The following is a 19,685-nucleotide window of genomic DNA, read 5'->3' as shown; positions in this document are numbered from 1 at the left end:
TCATAACGGTGATGTTATCTTGGCTCCCTGGTTGTCCCGCTACATCGTATCTTCGTTATATATGTCAATTCGGTACGAAAACGTATTTTCTTATTCGGGCCGGAGGGCTGAGGTGCAGTGTTACTATTTTTTTACTGAGGTGAGATCAGTTTGCTACATATTTCACGAGATCACCCGAAAACGTCTTAGAGCACGAACGCTGATGTGTATATTTTCCGTATCAAGGCGTGAAGCTCTCGGCCTGCATCAGGCCGTGATGAAGTAGACATGTGCCGCCTCCATCCCTGCTCGCCGCCTGTCCGCATTTTCTCAAGATTTTGTAAACATGGTCTCGGGAAAACAATAACAAAATATAAACCCTGCGCATTCTATCTCTGATTCTGTACTGTAACAATACTGATTGTGTGGGATCACATTCAGTTCCCTAGCTGTCTCTGGATGTCGTAACTTAGCGATAAATACTATATGTATGGTACAAAAAACTTTTTTGTTTGTTAAATAATCCAAACCTCCCCAATGTGTGTTATCATGTCCAAATACAAACACCCATGAAATAAACTGATTCAGACCAGGAAATTCAGAACGAAGCTGAATCATTTTCTTGAGTTTCCTGATAAACACAGTTGAGTTTGATACTCAGCCGCCGGTTCGTGACCAAAAGCACCAGAGGGAACGTTTAACCTAAAAGCTCTTCATTTCTCCTCCTGTGCCCTTGAGGTTGAAGCTTAGATTGTGCCTCTGCTAAATGTACCTAACACACAAGCAACTAATGACTCATCTGAATGATCTGTCCCGCCACTCACTCAGTGCTGTGATGGGAAACTAACTTCAATGTGTAAATGTAGAGCAGGCTCTGCAAGGAGCAATTTAAATGATGTTTTGGTGGTGATTTGGTGTTAACATCATTGTACATAAGGATTTAAAAGTTGTAACTGTAGTGATTTATCCTGTTTAATAAGAGAAAGTTCACATTCGCACAGATGGTGATGTAATAAAGTATTCAAAAATCCTACCTGCATTTTTTTCTATGGGTCTGGTCTATATTGACACAGGGACTGCTGGAACATAGACAAGACAGAGTTTCAAAGTCAAACCGAAAGGGGGAGAAGAGACAGACCGTGACAGTTTGTATGGATACACTGAAGTGCACCGACATGCGTGGACCTCAATTTGGCGGGATAGTAGACAACAAGCAACAACAGCAACAAGAGCAGAACAGTGAAAAGCACACAAGATTGCTGTGCTTTCGATTTAGAAGTGATACACATTTTATTTTTTTTAACTAGTGCAAAGTGTCCTTTGGATGTTTTTGCCTCTTCTGGGCGACCCTCTCGTATCCCCAGCCATAGTTATTAAGATAAGGGAGGGAAATTTGTGTGCAACAGTTACAGTACCGTGGAGAATGAAACAAAGAATCACCTATAGTGCAAGAATGAATGCAAAATAACAAAGTCCCAGTGTTGCCCCAGTGTTAGACACGCATCCCTGCAGTCTGACAAACTATGGTCGCCCAGTTAGATAGTCCGCTATCCAGGAAACCAGGGGAGAGCCTACCATCATCGCCAACAGCTTATTCCCAAGCAGGGCAGGCTAGATGGTGTTGAATGCACTGGAGAAGCCAAAGAACAACACAGGAAGATGATGGCATCCTCTACTCCCAGTTTCGGCTGATAGGCAAACTGGAGTGGGTCCAGTGACGGTTTGACCATGGGCCGAAGGACTGATAGGACCAGCCTCTCCAAGGACTTCATCAGGTGGGATGTCAGCGCCACCGGTCCGTAATCATTTGGGGTGCTGGGGTGTGACCTTTTCGGGACTGGAACCAGGCAGGATGATTTCCACAGCACAGGGACCTTCTCCAGACTGAGGCTCAGGTTGAAGATGTACTGCAGGACTCAACACAGCTGGGCAGCACATGCGATCAGGGCCCTTGTGCTGACCATCGGGACCTGACGGCGTTACCCATCAAAATGCATGTTATGCATATTCAACTTTCAGTTGAATAACTTAAACTCTTCCTGGGAGGGGGTTAAATCCCCTCCCCCTCCCTATCTGAGATGAAATAATCTTATTATAACTTCAACAATAAGATTATACCATATATAGTAACAGAAGCATATACAGTATTTTTGGAAAATTATTTATTATTTCAACTGTTTGGAATAACGTTTAAAGAATAACTTGAGAGACACTTTCACACATTGGGCCAAAAGTGTTACATTTATTTTAACTGAGAACTTATTTGCAGATAGATTTAACTGTTATATTTTTCCAATTCTTGTCCTTTTTGGCTGCTCGCAGCACATGTAACTGCATAATAAACGCGCACGACAATCTCAGCCGCAGGTGTTTGCAGTGGTCCAAAATGGAGTAGAGACACAGAGAGACTGCGCTACAGCTTCATGTCAATTCAATATAAGAAGATAATTCGTTGAAATTGGAATTAAAAGCGAGACTTCTGGGATTCAGAGGAAGTCACTGTGCCTGTCCGTGTTGTTGAGGTAACTACGCAGAGCGGGTACGTTCATAATCAGCAAGTTACTTTCTTCGGCTAACACAGACAGCTTGTTAGCTAGCTGTTACGGTCTCTCGCTAACAGTAACGCTAACTCTAGTAGCTCAAATGGAGCTAGCCGTCATTCGCTGTCAACACGCTAACATCGAGCCACACTCTGCCCCCCTAGCTGCGATAGTATTGAATGAGCTAATTAGCCCGAAACGACACTAACGTTAGCTACGGTCGTTGAGGTGACAAATTGAATGAAGAAGCTGATGGTGGGTTGCTGGTTGCTTGTTTAAATCACCAACTAAATGTCACGAACTTATTTTTTTGTCTTTGTTTATTGGTGCCATGTAATGTTAGCGAAAAAGCTATAGCTAAGCTAGCCCACTGCTCAACGGAAATGTTACGTTAGCGCTGTCCGTTTAAAATACCCCGCATTCAAACACAATTTTAATATGCAAAGAACGATGCTAGTACAATAAATTATTCATAACGAATTGTCAAAATAACGATAAGAATAAACGATTTAATGAGGCATCATAAAGGTCCAAAGTCATGATGGGGTTCTGATATTAAAATCACCTTTTCCTGATCAAAATTCCCTAATACAATTTTTTTTAGATTGTTTTATATCTTGAATAAAACAATCTATTAGGTGTGTTAAGTCTGAGATGTAGTTCTTTTTGTTCGTGAACATAACATTTAGTCTTTTTTGTAAGTCTTTTTTTATTTATTTTTGTTTCAGTCCCAAACTACTTGTAGTTAAGTTAACAGAAATAAATCTGTTGAGCCCACTGTAAAGATTTTTTAACATTATTCATATCAAGCTGCTGATTTTACATATGGTTGAAATGTGCTGAGATTTCAGAATAGAAATGAAAAGGTGCATGATGGTACATTTGATTGTGTTCTTGCCGCAGCTAAGAATGGACCCATCAGAGCAGTCCGCTCCAGGCACAGGCTGTCAGGATGTCGACCCTGTGTTCCTGCAGCAGCTCAGAGAGCTCGACATCCCTGAGGAGGCAGCCAAACAGGTGGGATGCCGCTTCAGCTATTCATTTCATCCCAGTCATGCTCGCATTAATGCCATAAGTGCAAACAAATAATAGTACGCATTTTAATGTTCAGACATTAACCTTGTCAGCCCTTAGCAGTTACATTTTCTTTTTTGTTGCTTCTCACTGCTCCAGGCGCTCCTGCATACTCGGAACGTGTCTGCCGAGGAGGCTGCAATGTACTACTTCAACAAGCTGGAGAATGAGGTGCCCTATGCTAGCCTTAGTCCCCACAGGTACACCTTGGTACATTAGAACTCCTGGAGTTTGCCAAAAGCCAATTCTGAGTGTGTATTCTTTTCTGATCTGACCATCAGGAGGAGGGAGATGACGACCTCATGTTCAAGATGGTTTTTGTGGTGAACATGGATCTGGCCATGGGCGTTGGGAAGGTGGGTCTTGAGTGTATGCAGTTTACTTTTTATGCATAAACGGAAGCTCCAGTACATGCAACTGTTTTCTTTCTGTGGACCAAGTATGATTGATCAGTCCTGGAGTCTTAAAACAGGAAATGTAAGATTTTCACCTAGACAAACCAGAGATCCTCTGTTGACAGAAACTTTGTAGCCAAGGAGGCTATAAGGACATGTGGATATATTTTCTAATGTCTAATAAAACAAGGCCCTAATCAATTCTTGGCAATATGACCCCACACTCAAGCCCAGTTGGTGGCAAGTTGTCTTGCCTAACATTAAACAACAAAGAAAACACTGGGTGATAATGGATGAAGATGCAGTTTAACGGAACAACCTCTATGCAGGAGCACGACAGACGACCACACTCTGCACACCACTGGTATTAGTAGTAAAGTCCTTGTTAACGTACAGCAAACATACTGTATGCACACTATTTCTAGTGTGCAACACCACAGTTTTAATTCATTCGCATCAAGTTACGATAACAATATAATAAAAAATGATCAGTTTGGATTTTGTTTAGTAGTTGAGTCAAGCAGGAGCTGCACGTGAAGTCCAATGTCTGGCTTGATGAAAGGTTTCTGGGCATGTGACCATGAAGGTGTGAACTTGTATGCTATATGCTTAAAGGTGGCAGCGCAGGTCGGTCACGCTGCTGTAGGGTTGTATCAGGCTCTTCAGGAGAAAAACAGCTGGCGGGAGATGGCCTGGAAGTGGGACCATAGTGGGTAAGTGTCCACATACGACTAAAATATTTAAAAAAAATTGTTTTGTGTGTATCTTCAGCCCTGCAATGTTTCCTGGAGCAAACTTTTTAACCTCTTATTATTAGGAGAAATATAGTGTTCCCACTTAGTGTACACCGTATGTAGGGTGTAGTGTTTAATGTTTGGGTACTGTGTTATTCCAGGGCCAAGAAGGTAGTGCTCCAGGGCACCAATGTGGCTCATCTGCTTGAGCTCCAGGCCCTGGCCATGAGCCTCAGTCTGCCCACTTATCTGGTCCAGGATGCCGGGCTTACCCAGGTAAAAGAAAGTATTTTATTGAAAGTAACTTATTGTAGTAATGTTGTAATGTCACAGTAACTCAACTTGTATCTTAAACCCTTGGAATGAAAACATGTCTTGACCTCAGTACTAATCCGGCCAACCTTTGGGTCCATATCAGGTGGAGGTGGGTGCCCGCACTGTCCTGGCCATTATGGGTGAGGATGAGATGGTAAATAATGTTACTGGGAGCCTGAAGCTGCTCTGAGGGGCTCAAACCCACAGCGGGGGAGGCCCATCTCTGCAGGGCCGCTCAAGCAACCAGCAGAGGGCGACATTCCCCAGCAGCAGGAAGAGTCTTGGCATGCCAGAGCGTTAACAACCTTTTAAAGAAAAAAAAACTAAAGAGGAAAACAAGACATATCCCAACACCAGACAACAAGCACTCAGCCATTTTCCCCTTTCGTTCTTTGTCTGAGCTGTGGAGCCATCAAGGCCAGGAGAGGAAACGGAACAGTCCCAAACAGAGTGGTTCCTCTCAGAGGAGAGCGTTATAGGCGGTTTAATTTTATTTATTTTCTCCCCTTGGTGACATTCCTCTCTTTCAAATGGGGAAGTTGTTTTTTATTGTTTAAAAAACAAACATGTGGGGCAAACATTGTAAAGCATCTATTCAAATGTCAGATACGGTGGCGATAAATCAACTATAAGATGGAACATTCTAGTGCTTGTCCAATGTTGTAGTTATTGTTACTTAAGGAGCAGTGTATTCTATTATACTACACCATATACTTATGATTAAAACCATAGCAGATGTAATATCTCCCTGCTGAATTAGTATAACTTATTAACTGACAGTATGTGAAACATTAACTTTTGATGTTTAAATGATATTGTGTCCGTATGCAACCATTTCCCTCAAAGACCCCTATCCTGTAGATTCGGCAACATTAGTTTGTTATTGTGAAATGGTTATATTTTGTTTACACACGCCTCTTGGCGCAATATACACTTACTGGACTTTGTTGTATTGTTTTAATGTAAAGAGTGTTCCTTAATTATGTTTGAAATTGATGGTGAATGAGAAATGTAATGTTTAGTAAAGGTTTGTGCTTGACCTAAAACTATGTACTCTGACTACCTATGGTGGACAGTTTACATAAGTCAATTTGGTGAACATTTTGAAACAGAATGCATATGAATGTGTTTATGGCAAATAGATCTCACTCATGTGGTGTTTATGTTCTCACTTGTGACAACGGTTTTGTGGGGCATGAAGTGTCACTCTAGAGTTTATATTTAATTGTCTTATATGGCTAATGGAGATCTCTTACAGAATCTTATCTGCAGCGTCACACATGCATTTAAAAGGTTTTTATGCTAATGGCCCATGTGGGAATCCCCCCAAATCACGCAATTTGAATACAGTGGGCCCAAACGTTGGTATCTGCTGTGCCTTGTAATCATCTCTGTGGGGAATTGAAATGCAGGTTAAAAAAACTGTCAAGAGTTGTGTTTTAATCTCATAGATACTGGCGCACAGCTGTAAACACGCTGTGTGGGGGAGGGTGGAATCAAGGACATATGACATCGCTTTTTCACTGCAGTAACAATGGCGGCATTGTTAAATATGGCCACTGCCTTCCACAGCAATCGCGCTGGATAATCTGCAAACTTCCTTGCAGCTCTCAATCTGTTGACGTTTTCAACAGCTAATCACGATGTTTAATAGAGCGACCGAAGTGGATAGAACACAAAAAAGGATAGACGGTAATATAAATATAAACCCTAAATGACTCAAACGTGAAACAGTAGGGATATTTTGTGTTGAGCCAACTGGTTACAAAAGACATTAAAAACCACTACATGATTACAGTGTAACATTTGTCGATTAATGTAAATGAGAAGAATCAATCCCGTTTAAAGTCGCGCATGAACTATTGTAAATCAAATTTATACACTAACCGAAATTTGATAACTTTGTAGTCTATGCCACCGATTCTCAATGAAGAAGTGTGATAATTGCACATTACAACTGAATCTATGCCATTGTGATGTTGGGTGGCAAATCGTTACTAACAATGCTTTGCGAGACCTATTTTTGCGATCTCTTCTTCATTAAATGTATTCAGACATTGGGTCATGTGGGGCCATAATTCCTTGTGTTTATGTTCTTATAACACTGTCTGAAATCGTTTTTCTCATGGAATCCCCACCAGGCCCTACTGCAATGTGATTTTATTCTGCTGTCTAATCTTTGAGACGCTCGTTAGACCTCTCCAACAAATGACGTCGGCATTTGTCGCGTCTACCAATCGAAAGTCGCCCCGCGAGTCTCGTGACCTGGCAAGAAACCAATCGCGTGTCATTAAATGTATTCGTTTTAGTCATCGACGCCCACGTAGCCTTATTAAAGGGATTGAAAATAGTGCAAAAAGTAAAATCCATTGTGTGCAATGGTCAGGGGATTTTCTTATTCGATTACAAATTAAAATGAACGTTTTACAGGGACCACTCACTAAGACAGTTGTCGTTGAACAGAGTACGGCCAACCGACATCTGTAGTGGGGATAGCGTCATTGCCTATCCCGTTCTGTGTCTGGAAGACGATTGTGTGAGAAGACTGATTTCGACAGCGGGACGTGGAATGGGAGGAGGGACCAGGAATAAATGGATGCAACCCGGGAGTATTGGTCATTTTCCCTGTCCAATCCCTTAGCAGGAGCGACCTCATACTCCATTCATCTGACATAGCTGGGGCTGACCCAGTGGGCTAACCCTGCCTCTGATGTCCCTGGAACTGGGCCCCAGAGACCCTGTGTAGCTAACGCTTGCTACTGTATTTTGGATATGAAAGCTCCCTCCACAGTAGATGAGTGTAACCCTCAAATAAAAAGCAGTCACAATCCCGCTAACAAATTCAAATTAGTTCCACGGCATCTGAATTTCATAACGAGCATTTCCCAAATCTTGAAACTGAAGGTACAGATCCGGTCTTGTGTCAGATTGTTTCCCGGATACATCCACTCTCTCCTGCCTTCCTCCTTGTGCGCCACCAGTACACAGAACTCATTGTGGAACTGAATTCGTTGCTCCGCTTACCGAAGATGTGCCCGCCCCGCCTTGCGTAATCGAAGGGGAAAAAAAGAAAAGTCACTGCTGAACTCCACCAATCACTTTCGTCTTGAGAATGATTGACAACACAAGGGGCCAATCAAGGGTGAGAGGCGGCACGCCAACGCAAGGGCCGCCTAAGGAAAGAGGGCCCCTGCATGGTCGCCTAGGAAACCCCGTGGCGTGGTTGTGTGTCAGTTTCGCTTGGACCCGCGGTCGATGCCGGTGAGGAGGGGGATGGGCGCCTCTGCGAATGTAAGGACCCGAGACAGAATCAGAGCCCTGTATCACATACAGCTGCACATACCCCATTATAAATATCGACTGTAAATATACAAAACACTAAAATAAATGGATTTAATGACCGAGGATCTACCATAGACATTCAATGGATGCACTGCACCTGAACCCGACAGGGAATTTAACTTTCCGGCTATGCGTGGGAGACACTGAGAAGTTTGTTTCCTACCCCTGGAGAGGGAGCTACTTTTAAGGGTAAAGGATACAGGAGAAACCGAGGCCGACATACAGGCCTAGTGGTCTGGTTGGATCTGATGTTGGGATACTCGAAGGACTTTCCACTGTATGAGAAATTACCTTGCTCGAACAAGTCTGGAATGACTCTTTAGGTGAGTGCATTGAATTTGTGTGTTATTTATTAATATTAACCATATATAGCCAGAGGCACTAACATAAATACAACAGATACTCACCATGGTTCCAGTCAACCACACATAGCTAACAACCCATCCAATTTGGCTAGCAAAATGCGTAGCTTCTACCCAAGTTTATTTCAAGTTGATTACGGTTACTCCAACTATCTTTTCAGTTTCTTTTGGCTTACTTTGTCGGACAAACGCTTTCCATGTTAACGGGCTTTTCGGTTGTCTGGATCTTCCATGTTTTTTGGTTATATCCCTGTGTTGTTTTGGACAGGTAGCCCTTTATTCCGGATACCTACCACAACAGTATGCAATGCTAATAGGATATATCATTATTTTGTGTATGTATGTCCAACTTCCCACACTTGTCTGCAACAGTTTTCACGAGTTAAAACTCATAGTCCACCATGGGTGCCCTCAGTTCAGTTCATGCTCTACATTCCAAAGGGAAAAGACTAAATACACTATCCTAAGATGCAATTCGTTGTGCTTGTTGTGTTACAAATGTGTGTCGTTTTTTCAGCGTCTGTAATCATTTTTATTTAATGCTGTAAGGTCTGAATACGACCATGTGCTGTCGTACGGAATATTTGGTGTTATCGAAGGGACATAAGTAGAATCGCATGATAGATTGAATGTGCGTGTATTTCTTGGCTATTTTTAAGGTTCAAATTGGCAGAATTGTACAACTCCATCCTAGCTATTAGCTAATAGCCTCAGAGTCAGACCGAGTAAGATATAAGCAAACTTGTTAACATTGTGATATATCCTTAACAATTCGTTGCATTCGTCTTGCGACTGCTGTGTGTGTTGCTATAATCACGAAATTGTCGAGTTTAGCCAATTATTATGATATATATTGATGTATTTACGTCTTTCTTGGTAGTCAGTGTTAAGCAACCAGATGCTGTGTTCGTTAGCATACATGTCTTGCAACAATGCTATACTAGCCGTTTAGCTAACTTTCGATGTCTTCCAGTTGATTGTGTTCTATTTCCACCCAACATTTCACAGCACGCCGACTGTCCGTTATTGAATATTTTGAAATGGGACGCATTTCGTAGTTGGTGTGTCACTGTTAAGGGTTTTAGGGTTGTTATGTTCATTTTAAGCATGGTGTCTGCATGATGGTTGCTACATCATGTTATTGAATTTGTCGTTGGCAACATTCCTGGCTTCGCTCAGGCGTGTGAATCGAGCAGAGGGCTCGGTGGTGTTTCTTTTATTTTGGCTTGTCCCCTCTCCCCTTGTGTGGGATCCTGCAATAAGAAAACGCTCATCGGTTGGGTAGTGATTTGCTGTTCTTATTCGTCTTCACCTCCCCCACCTACCAACCCCCAGTCCCTGTGGCGGTTAAGAGAAATGGGTGGTATTTTAGAGGGGAGCTCTTGTTTCCTTTTTTAGCCTCCATTTTTTTAAGAATCTCAACGTGTAACTGCGAGAGGCTTTGTCGAGTCGCAATGTTGCGTCCATGGCTAAGTTTTGACGAGTTAGAGACTTCGTGGCAGTGCACGTCGCTGTTCCTGTGATTTCCAAACGACAAAGCACAGTAGTTTGATAATCGCGACCGTTTATGGACATAAATGTTAATTATATACTTGTGTATGTATATGTCTATATGTTATACACGGTTGTTGTTTTGAGGGAGACTGGTTGTGAGGTAACTGACTAACTAATTGTTATCATGGATTGCATATTAATCGCGCAGCACTTCCTCTTATGTAATAAAAGCGTCTTGTGAATTTGATCGAGACCCCGCATATGGCGTGCGGAAATGGCTGCCCCAAACCTCGCCTTGCTCTATACTGGCTCACAGCGCGCCGATCGCCGTCCGCCCGCAGTCCACAGCAACATACACGAGTGCAGAGAAATGGGACTATGTTTTTCTCCATCTGGCTTTGTAAGGCCAATAAATGCACTTCCTGATGTTTTACGACTTTGCTGCAACGGCATTTCGTGTCCGCCTGTCTTGTCTGACGCGTCATTAAGCCAGCTGGTCACATTTCAGTTATAATTTCCTTTCTGATCGATGTGCTGGAGTACAGCTCAATTTTCAAAAGCAGACAAAATCCAGCCAGTAAATATAGAAGGGTGCCTTTTTTTTGTTGTGGTCACAAGATGATATGTGTTAGAGACCACATTGCATTGTGAAGACTGCTGTTATTTGGTTGTTTTTCTTAATTATGTTTCACGTTTTTTATTAGACTGTGTGGGCTGCTTCTTGCCAACCTGACCAATCACAATGATGTGAAATATGAACCCCCTCCCAGTACCCCTGACCTTACCCTCCTTGCTATCCGTTATCCCACCATGTTGGTTTTTCCGGCAGCTTCGGGATAATATTTTGTAGTGTGCTAGGTGTGCTGAATCACAACATTCCTTTGAAAGAGGGCTGTTGGAGTGTTTTGACTAGAGGCCAGTCATCGAGAGCAGCACTGTACTTGTATGTGGATAAATTCTGGAGGACGTGGACCCCTCCTTTCCCTACGTGGGCCTCTGAAAACTGCTCTGAGGAATGTGCAGACATGCTAGGTTAGCCTGGCCCAGTTTTATGATAACTTGGGAAAATGTACTCTACATTCACACGTGCAGGGCCATTATAAAAATCTATCTATTGGTTGAAATGACCTTAAGTTCTTGATTACAGGAGCATGCTCCAAAAGCAGCTGTAAAGTATTAAAACTCATATTTGTGTAAAGAATTGAAATTCAGGGCTAGAGAAGCAGGATTCTGACCCTTTTCCAAACAAAGAAGACAGGATTCTGTCTTGTGCATACAGTTGGAGATGAAGATGTTGCTGTGGGGAATAGGGATAGAAGGGGGGGAATCCCTGTCCTTTTAGCTTTCTATTTGCATGCTGATGATGCGCTGCATCATTACACAGAGGGCAGGTGTAGCTATTGACATGTTAATTAGATCGTGTGTGTTTTAGGAGATCACCAAGTCACTGTTGTGAATCTACACCTGTGAGTCGGAAACACTAAATTCACTATATGTGAATACATTTGAAACCTCTCGTGATTCACTGCAGTTATGTCAGGAGAAAAAGTCCTTTGTCATGCTTGGATTTTAACCATGATTTTATGAATCAAAAAAGTTGATTGGAGCCAAACATGGAGACATGTGTATCTATTGTATCTTTTTTGGCATCTGAATAAACAAATATTACAATGCAGATTGTTTTATTTTACCAGTTCCTATGGTAGAAAGACAGAGTTGAGATGCTTTCTGTGTTTGAGTTATGGGGACAGATGAGGTGATATACTTCCTCGAAAAGCAGCTTCTCCTCTACAGCGCCTATGTGTTCTGTGCCTTGTCGCCTTGCACAACAGGGTTAAAAACAAAACTCTCTGACGCCTGGCTCATTGGTGCATTCCTATTGGTGCAATAGCTTTGGAACTGCTCCAATGGGGTGCGGGTAAGTCTTCAGCACTGGGGGAGGAGTGTCGCAGAGGCCAGTGCTGGTTAATTCTGTTTTGTGCCAAGAAGCAATGCTTCTTGGGAGAATAATGGAGGAGGAGGAGGAGGCTGGGGAAAAAAACAAGGCTGGAAGGGGGGTGAGGCAGGCAATCTACGTAATCATCTATCCCTCTTATGATCTCTCGCTTTCTCTCTCTCATGTTCCACTGCACTGTTATGTTTTGTCCTTCTTTACTTTCTCTGTCACTGTTTGTCTTGTTCTCTTGCACTGTTTGACTGACTGTAGCAGGAAAAAAGTTTCAGAGCTGTCTTAGTCTTCACCACCATTTTAGGCATTGCTACTTTGATACCTCTCTCATTCCTTTCCCATTTTCACCCTTTTCTCTCTTTATCTGCAAATAAAGGAGGTGAGAGTACATGCAGGTCAATTATGCTTTGTGCAGAGTGAAACCAGGTCGGCAAATACTACAGGCTTATATTTTGGTATATTTGCTCTATGGGTGTTGTCAGAGTGTGTGTGTGTGTGTGTGTGTGTGTGTGTGTGTGTGTGTGTGTGTGTGTGTGTGTGTGTGTGTGTGTGTGTGTGTGTGTGTGTGTGTGTGTGTGTGTGTGTGTGTGTGTGTGTGTGTGTGTGTGTGTGTGTGTGTGTGTGTGTGTGTGTGTGTGTGGCAAGTAACCATTAATGAACAGGAACAAAGAAAAACAACCAGGAGTGTTTTGCACCAAAACAGATGCCAAACCTTTTTGTGGCTGCCTTGTTTTGTAATGCACACAAGCAGTCCTAAAAACACTGAAGGAATTGAATGGCCGATGTTAGGTTTGTAAGTAGAGCGTAGAGTCCATCGTCTAACCTTTTTAATGCTGATTCGATTTTTTTTCCCTCACAAAAGCTTGGCAGTTATTTATCTCGCTGAGCAAACATGCTTTCCCCCCCAGAATTGTGTCTGTTTTCCATAAAGATATTTTTGAAGTGTGTACTTTCTTTCCATAGAGTGTGCGCGTGAGCTAGAAATCCCTGTCGTGGTTTAAAATGGCTGCCAACCCAAAGTGTTTCCTTTTGAGCGTTTATCTCCTAATCTAAAGTTGGCAAGTGTTGCGTTTCTGTTGCTCTAGTCTAGACATTTTTCAGCAAGGTGGAGCCAGAATAGGGGTTCTGACCATAATAAATGGAAATGTCGTTTACATGTCTCATATAGTGAGATCATGTGGTAAACGATAGAGGTGATGGTGTCTCTGGTTACAATATGCCACAGCATAAGTTTATCTAACAACAAGGCTGCTTTTTTTGCTTCTGGTAGACAACCAAATGAAACACCACCTTCCCCACATTTGATAGTATATGCATTTTGTTGCCATTGTTGCCATTTGTTGATGGTAAGTTTCATTTTAAACCTCTGAATAAAATGTCTCAACGATACCTTCACAGTATTGACTTTTTGTTTTATTTGATATTGGGACATTTTTTTAAGAGTTACAAATGTCTCACTTTCAGATGTCTTGACAATTTGTGTCGCAACAGTCCAGTTTAATTGAGGTTTCAAAAGAAAGGGGCATCATTGGGCCAGAACGGGTTGGCCAGGCCCAAACAGACAGTGGTTTCTCTCTTGGTTCCTCTTTTCATCTTCTAGGTTACTGAGCTTCAAATGGACAGTGGCTGGCTTGTTTGCCCTGAAACAGATGATTGATTTTGTGTCACGCCAGCCCTGCTGTCGACCGCTCTCTTCCCCCACTCCTCTCACAGCACCCATACTGCCTTTGTTCTTCATTGTGTGTGTCTCATCCCTGGTCTGGTCCTGGTCCATTCAGGCAGCTGGACATTGTTGTGTGTTGTGTTAATCGAAGGCTATACTGCACACCCAGGACACTCCATTGCACAGGCACATCACTGCCACAGCAATGGCTTATCTATTGATATACCCTGCCACAGGCTCATGGAAATGTAGTCTACTTTTCCATCTGTGGCACAATGATGTGTGTTCATTCCTTCTCCAGGCTGAGTTGAGTCAAGTTGTGTAGAGTTGGTTTGTAAACATTTCTGTCTTTGGCACATGGCTGTTCAGTCTCATAGTAACTTGTTCCAGGAGTGTTTTTAAAGGGCTGTGCGACAGATGTATCTGTTTCAGACAGCTCTTGTTCTCTATAATTATGGTTGGGGCCCAGAATTTCGCTACTGAGTTGAGAAATGGCCTGTCCAGAGCAGCTGGATGTTGCATGAAATAATTATTATTTTTAGCTTGTTTCACAGGGTTTCTGGAAGAGATCAAGGCAATTTGTTGAAGATAGTGACAAAAGAGCTGTTGTAATAGGACTGAAGGGTCTTTTACTTCTTTTGCAGTGTGGATATTTGCTCAAATCTTACCTGGAGTTTTGGGGGGGATTTCTTTTAAATCAATTTCATCATGAAAAGGTGTTAACACAACATGATTTTATGTGATGCAATGAACCTAATATTTTATAGTTTTCTCACCTATCACAATAACTAGGACACTCTCAATTCAGGTGTTATTTCATCATCATGCAATGCAAGTTTGACAACAGTTGCTTTACTACTCAGTGATCCTCCCTGTGCCATACTTGAAAACTTTTTTCAAGCAGAAACTAATGTATGGGGAGACAATCCTATCATAATTCATGAGCAGAATTTAATTATTTACCAGCCCTCTCACTCAAATTATCTGTCCTTGCACTTAAAACTCAGCTCCTCATGCTCAAAATGTCCTTCTTTGCGCTTGGATTTATTCTGCTTGTGCTCAAACCGTATGTTGTCTGCCTTCTGATTTTTATTTCTGTGCGCTCGGATATTTGCGTGGCAACCCTGTCAAAAGCCCCCAGCCAAAAGAATGGCAGGAGTTGCTTTGGGGGAGCCATGTTGGATTTGTTATTCCCCAAACATCTTTATGTACGGATTCATTTGAATTGTTCATGAATTGTTCATGACAGAACTGTACCTCAATTGAACAGGAACACTTAAAAATCTGTTCCGAGAAATGGATGGCCGGCCAAACAAACTGCATTGATAGTGCTAATCAGGGTACGCATACATGATATAAAATGTTTTTACTGACACAGCTGCTTTACTGTAGTACAGTACAATTACAACATGCAAACATGTGAAGCCACCGTTAAGACTGTTGTGGGTTGAAAAACAGGCACCCATAACCAAACATAGTCTCATTTTAAAGCACATACTTGAGGATTAAATCCAGTATGGCATAATCCAGGAGGGTGAACTCAAACCAAGAAAACCAGCCCTTTTAAGGCAGTGATCGGCGCAGCTTTGGCAAGTCGAATCAAACTTATTTACCAAATAATTTGAGCAGTATCATTTGGTTATTTTGGTACTTTCCAAACCTATATGTGAATTCCCGATTTAAACCTTCCACATGGGTTTTATTAATGTGCACATCAACCAGTTAAATGCATGGCCAATCACGATTGATAATCAATGAATTATCACCACTCCACACAAGCTACCTTGACTGCAGTCTGCTCGGCCTGCCTCCCATTTCTACATTCATGACAAACCCGTACCAAGCAGGGAAAATGTTTTGTGCCAAATAAGGATTTTACCGTTTGGGATAGAATGGCCATCCACATATGAGTTTCTGACATCAGATCTCCTGTGATCACGTGTGCGTTGATTTGTTCTTCGTTTTCAATTTCCTCCTGTTCAGTAGTGGGGAATGGCAGAGACTCTCATATCCTGCTTGTGCAGCCAGCATGTGTGTGAGGGCTGCGTGAAGAGGCTGATGTAATTTCACTGGACTAGATATGCTTTAAAGCTTTGACTTGGCGCAGGTGGATATTGAATTGGCATGGCGATGCTGTATGATAATATGTACGGTTGACAAACCTGTTTATGAACGACGAACTCAGCTCACGGTGTGTTGATGTGATGTTACCTGAAGGGAGGATTAATTGCCCAATGGCATTTTCATCTTTTGTCACAGTCTCTTCTGAGCAACCTCTGTCTTTCCATGGCGTACTCGGCAGGACTTTAACTTGAAAATTAACCCAAATGTAACAAGGTTGGAATTTGGGGTTGTTATATGGGTTTACACTAAAGGAAAAGTGTTCAAAAATGCATGGGGGAAGCAACATTCCTGAATGTAGATTGCCTTTAAGAGAGAGCCATCTTGTCGACCATAATGGCACTTTCATTAAAACACTGTCTTGTTCCAGTACTGTAAAATGATGAGCAAAGTCACCATGGCTAAATGAGATCCATTATGAGCAACTGGTGTGCTTGCTGTACACTAAAGTGTAATATGTAAGAATATGATGTGGTTTTAACTGTGGAAGGTTGCTGCAGAAGAATTCCAGAAATCTTACCTGGTTCTGAGCCGGCACATTGCCAGAGGCTTTTACTGCTAATATCAACTCCAGCTGCAATTCCTATACGATGGTTCCAATGGTTGAAAGTTCCAATTGCCAGAGCATATACAGTTTCACGTACACGTGGGATGGGGGCTATAGTGTGTCAACAAAAGGCATTGTATTCTCTGCAAGGCCAGAGGCACAACAAGATCCCAAAGTCACTAATGGAAGTTTTCCATTGCTCAATCACCTCACCTTTTTTTTTGTTGTTCCTGTCAGTTTCGTTATGAAGTTTGGTCTTACATTTTCCCATCTTATCCTGTAATTGATTTTCATAATGGCGAGTAGAGGCTTTGCAAATGTCATAGAGTGCATGTAAGCACAAGGTTTGCGTATATGTGTTTACTTGTCTGCGTACATATTTTCGGTCTCTCAGTTCGTTATTTGACGCTTGCCAGCCTTGGTACGGTGCCATTTTGTATGTTTCTGTTTTAATTCAGTGTGTGTGTTTGTGTGTACTCAGGTAGTTACAGTTGCGTATCCTCCCTATGACAACATGTAGTTATATTATCCTAAGACAAGAGTCGAATTACTTCAGTGAGTATGAAGTTCACATACCAATGTTTAATAATGTTGCAAGTCTGGAGTGAGAGATGAAATTCAAGTGAATGTGAGATCGAGATAGATGTCTCCTCTCCTGTTCATTTTGTGCATATGGCCCTCCCCATTGGACTTGATTCCAAAATGGCCTCTGTTCTAGTCGAAGTGAAAAGACTTTGTTGAGCCTGCTGGTAATATGAACCCAGTATTCATGGTCAGAGGAACGAACAAGGAAGGGAGGGAGATAGTGGGGGAGGTGGAGGGAGTGAGGTAAAGAAAGGCTCTCCTTCGTATGGAATTTACCTCCCTAGTTCACCGTCTGGCTCTTTTGGAAGAGGCCCAAATAGTGACTCTCTTTGTCAGTTGGACAGAAGCTGGTGGCTATTTTAGTGAGACAGTGACCATCAATGTGGCTCAGAAACACCAGTGTGTTTTTTAGAAGGCCCTTTAATACAATATAAGTATACTATAAATGTCCCAAATTACCAGCCGAAATCTTTCAAAATTTGGCTCTGTGTTAGTGCGTAGTTGTGCCAAATGTGAAACATTTGTAATCAAAAGAAAGCTAGCCAATGGTTGATTCCCGCGCGTGTCCGTCTGTCTGTCCCTCCGGATGGTGCTGGCATTCTCATTTTGACAGTGAGCAGGATTGAACTGACCTTGACTTTACTGGAAGTCCCCAGCATTGCTGTGGTTGCCGAGGGCAGCAGTTGCTGTAGGGGACTGGCATAGAAATGTCATGCATCCTGTTGCTTTAACTTCTACAACAGTGTAATAGGCCACTGTTGAAATATAAAAGGAAGTCATAGTATTTCAAGAATATAGCCCCACTATTATGAGATAACGGGGTGATCTGTGTGTCAATGAGTAAATTAAGAGCAAACTTTCAGCCTGTGCCAAAAGGAAAAATAAGTGTTGGTGGCTAAATGAGGAAATACCTCGTCGGATTATGAGGCTGTGGCATGTACGTTCATATGGAAGTGAATCTACATTGATGTAATATCCGTGTGTTTGTCCCAGGGATGACCTTGCTGTAAGCCAAATCCTTTCCACACCGTGTGAAAGGAGCACAGAAGGCACTGTTCCTCTTTTTGCAGATATGGCTGCTGCCTGTGACGATGTGTTTTCCTGGGCATATGAGTGAAGCAGAGAGAGGGAGCGAAGAGTGTGGGTCAGTGTTTCAGCGCTGTGTGATCACATGATATAAGAGAGCCAGGCCTCACATAGGATGACTCACCCCTCTAGGCTGTCTGGGAGTAAGGCGCCCCTTGCTGGTTCCCTTGAGTAGTGCATCCTAATGAAAGGAAGGCTGACTGTAGGAAGTGCTGTAAAGATTATGGTTGTTTTTCTGTTCTGTGAATAGCCCACCCCTGCCCTCTACATACTGGAAGCCAGTATGGACAAGAGTCCACTTGCACCATGTCCATATTGGGCTCGTAGTTTAGCTGGATGTAGATGAAACTCTTTGGCACTCCTCTGACAAAGCCTTCTTAGTCAACATGACTCAGCAAATTGGCTTCATCGTTATGGACTTCAAGGGGATTTCCCTTTAGTAGTATTTTTGATTGTGGATATGTAGACAAGACAAACCTGTGAATGTTTAACCAAAGCTCCCATGGGAAAGGAGTCGGTCATTGACCGTTTCCTGCCATGCTTGAACAGGCTTAGTTTTCTATCCCAGTTATCAAACAAAGTGCAATCAAGTTAACAAATGAAGCAATGGGCTTTGTACAGGTTTGTAATTGTAATCTTTGATCCCCGGGGAGTTTCTGTTTTACTTTCCTCTGTCTTTCCAAAGACAATGTGCTGCCTCGCCATATGAAATGAAGGTCACAAGACGCATGACAAAGAAATGATTTGTCTGACAATGTATCAATTTCAATTTGTAGTTCTTCTGTGTCAAGGTAATTCAATTGAGATTTATTTCCTCATTCAATTTATAATGTTTTTTTTAACAAAGGTATATGTAGCAACTTGTCCTAAAGTTATTCCAGCTAGTAGACCCTAGCAGTAATAATTTAGCTTATAATGTTTTTGCACCCTGAATAGATGAAAACCATGTTTGGGGAATTACAGTTTGTCTTTGTTTTTTGTGGAAAATAATTGTACAAATGATTCACTTTATTTTTGTACCTTACCTGCGATTATAACTGCATAAACTGGCCTTTTTACAACCATATCAGTGGAACAACAATCAGTTTTCCCCTTCACATGACATCACACTGACTCATGGCTCATGTTTTTGACTGTATCCATGCTGGATTTTGTGTGTTAAACTGATCGACTTTGCCCTCTCTTTTTTAGGTCTCCCCATGACCGAGAGCGGTGAGCTACGGCTCGGTGGTACCCCACCTCGAGACTGTTCTGTTGCAGTAGCCGGAACCCTGTGATTCCAAACCTCGCCCTCTCCTCCTCCCCCCTGTCCCGTCCCATCCCATCCCTCCCCCTTCCCCCCCTCTTCCCCCCCTCCCACGCGGCGCTGTGCTGGACGTCATGAGCATAGTAATCGCGTTGGGAGTCACCACACCTGAAACGTCTTACTCAGATATGGCTGCTGGATCAGAGTGAGTACTTGCCGCTAGGGCGTTATGCTCAAAGAGGCGCACGCTTATC

At 42.5% G+C, this 19,685-nt stretch overlaps 2 protein-coding genes across 7 annotated transcripts in view; both read left to right on the top strand.

Annotated features, from left to right (window-relative positions):
- Positions 1-2,334: 2,334 nt before the first annotated feature.
- Positions 2,335-6,208, top strand: LOC143005221 (putative peptidyl-tRNA hydrolase 2). Of its 2 annotated transcripts, none has more exons than XM_076156482.1 (7): positions 2,335-2,501; positions 3,423-3,536; positions 3,693-3,764; positions 3,875-3,949; positions 4,604-4,701; positions 4,884-4,998; positions 5,141-6,208. In XM_076156482.1, exons 2-7 carry the CDS (start codon positions 3,429-3,431, stop codon positions 5,225-5,227), a joined length of 555 nt encoding a protein of 184 aa, XP_076012597.1. In that variant the 5' UTR covers positions 2,335-2,501; positions 3,423-3,428; the 3' UTR covers positions 5,228-6,208. The 2 variants fall into 2 exon arrangements, with proteins under 2 accessions (XP_076012597.1, XP_076012596.1); XM_076156481.1 differs by having other exon boundaries at positions 2,335-2,518.
- A 2,054-nt stretch (positions 6,209-8,262) lies between these two features.
- setd5 (SET domain containing 5) overlaps positions 8,263-19,685 on the top strand; it is a 28,466-nt gene continuing 17,043 nt past the window's right edge. For 4 of the 5 annotated variants that reach the window (XM_076156449.1, XM_076156447.1, XM_076156448.1 and 1 more), the window contains exons 1-2: positions 8,263-8,702; positions 19,377-19,636. In XM_076156449.1, coding sequence (XP_076012564.1) covers positions 19,566-19,636 — 71 coding nt within the window. In that variant the 5' untranslated portion in view covers positions 8,263-8,702; positions 19,377-19,565. Of the gene's footprint in view, positions 8,703-12,192; positions 12,293-19,376; positions 19,637-19,685 lie in introns of those variants that run through there. The other variant, XM_076156446.1, reaches the window with a different exon arrangement.

Source organism: Genypterus blacodes, unplaced genomic scaffold (genome assembly GCF_046128005.1).
Source record: "Genypterus blacodes isolate CSIRO-AG114 ecotype Tasmania unplaced genomic scaffold, CSIRO-AGI_Gbla_v1 ptg000070l_1, whole genome shotgun sequence".
In the NCBI taxonomy this organism is placed as follows: Eukaryota; Metazoa; Chordata; class Actinopteri; order Ophidiiformes; family Ophidiidae; genus Genypterus; species Genypterus blacodes.
This window is presented reverse-complemented; position numbering and strand designations above follow the sequence as displayed.

Coding starts and splice junctions, on each gene's coding strand:
- LOC143005221 (XM_076156482.1), top strand. CDS start 3,429: ATGGACCCATCAGAGCAGTCCGCTCCAGGCACAGGCTGTCAGGATGTC. Junction 3,765..3,874: donor TCAACAAGCTGGAGAATGAG/GTGCCCTATGCT, acceptor TCTGACCATCAG/GAGGAGGGAGATGACGACCT. Junction 3,950..4,603: donor TGGCCATGGGCGTTGGGAAG/GTGGGTCTTGAG, acceptor ATATGCTTAAAG/GTGGCAGCGCAGGTCGGTCA.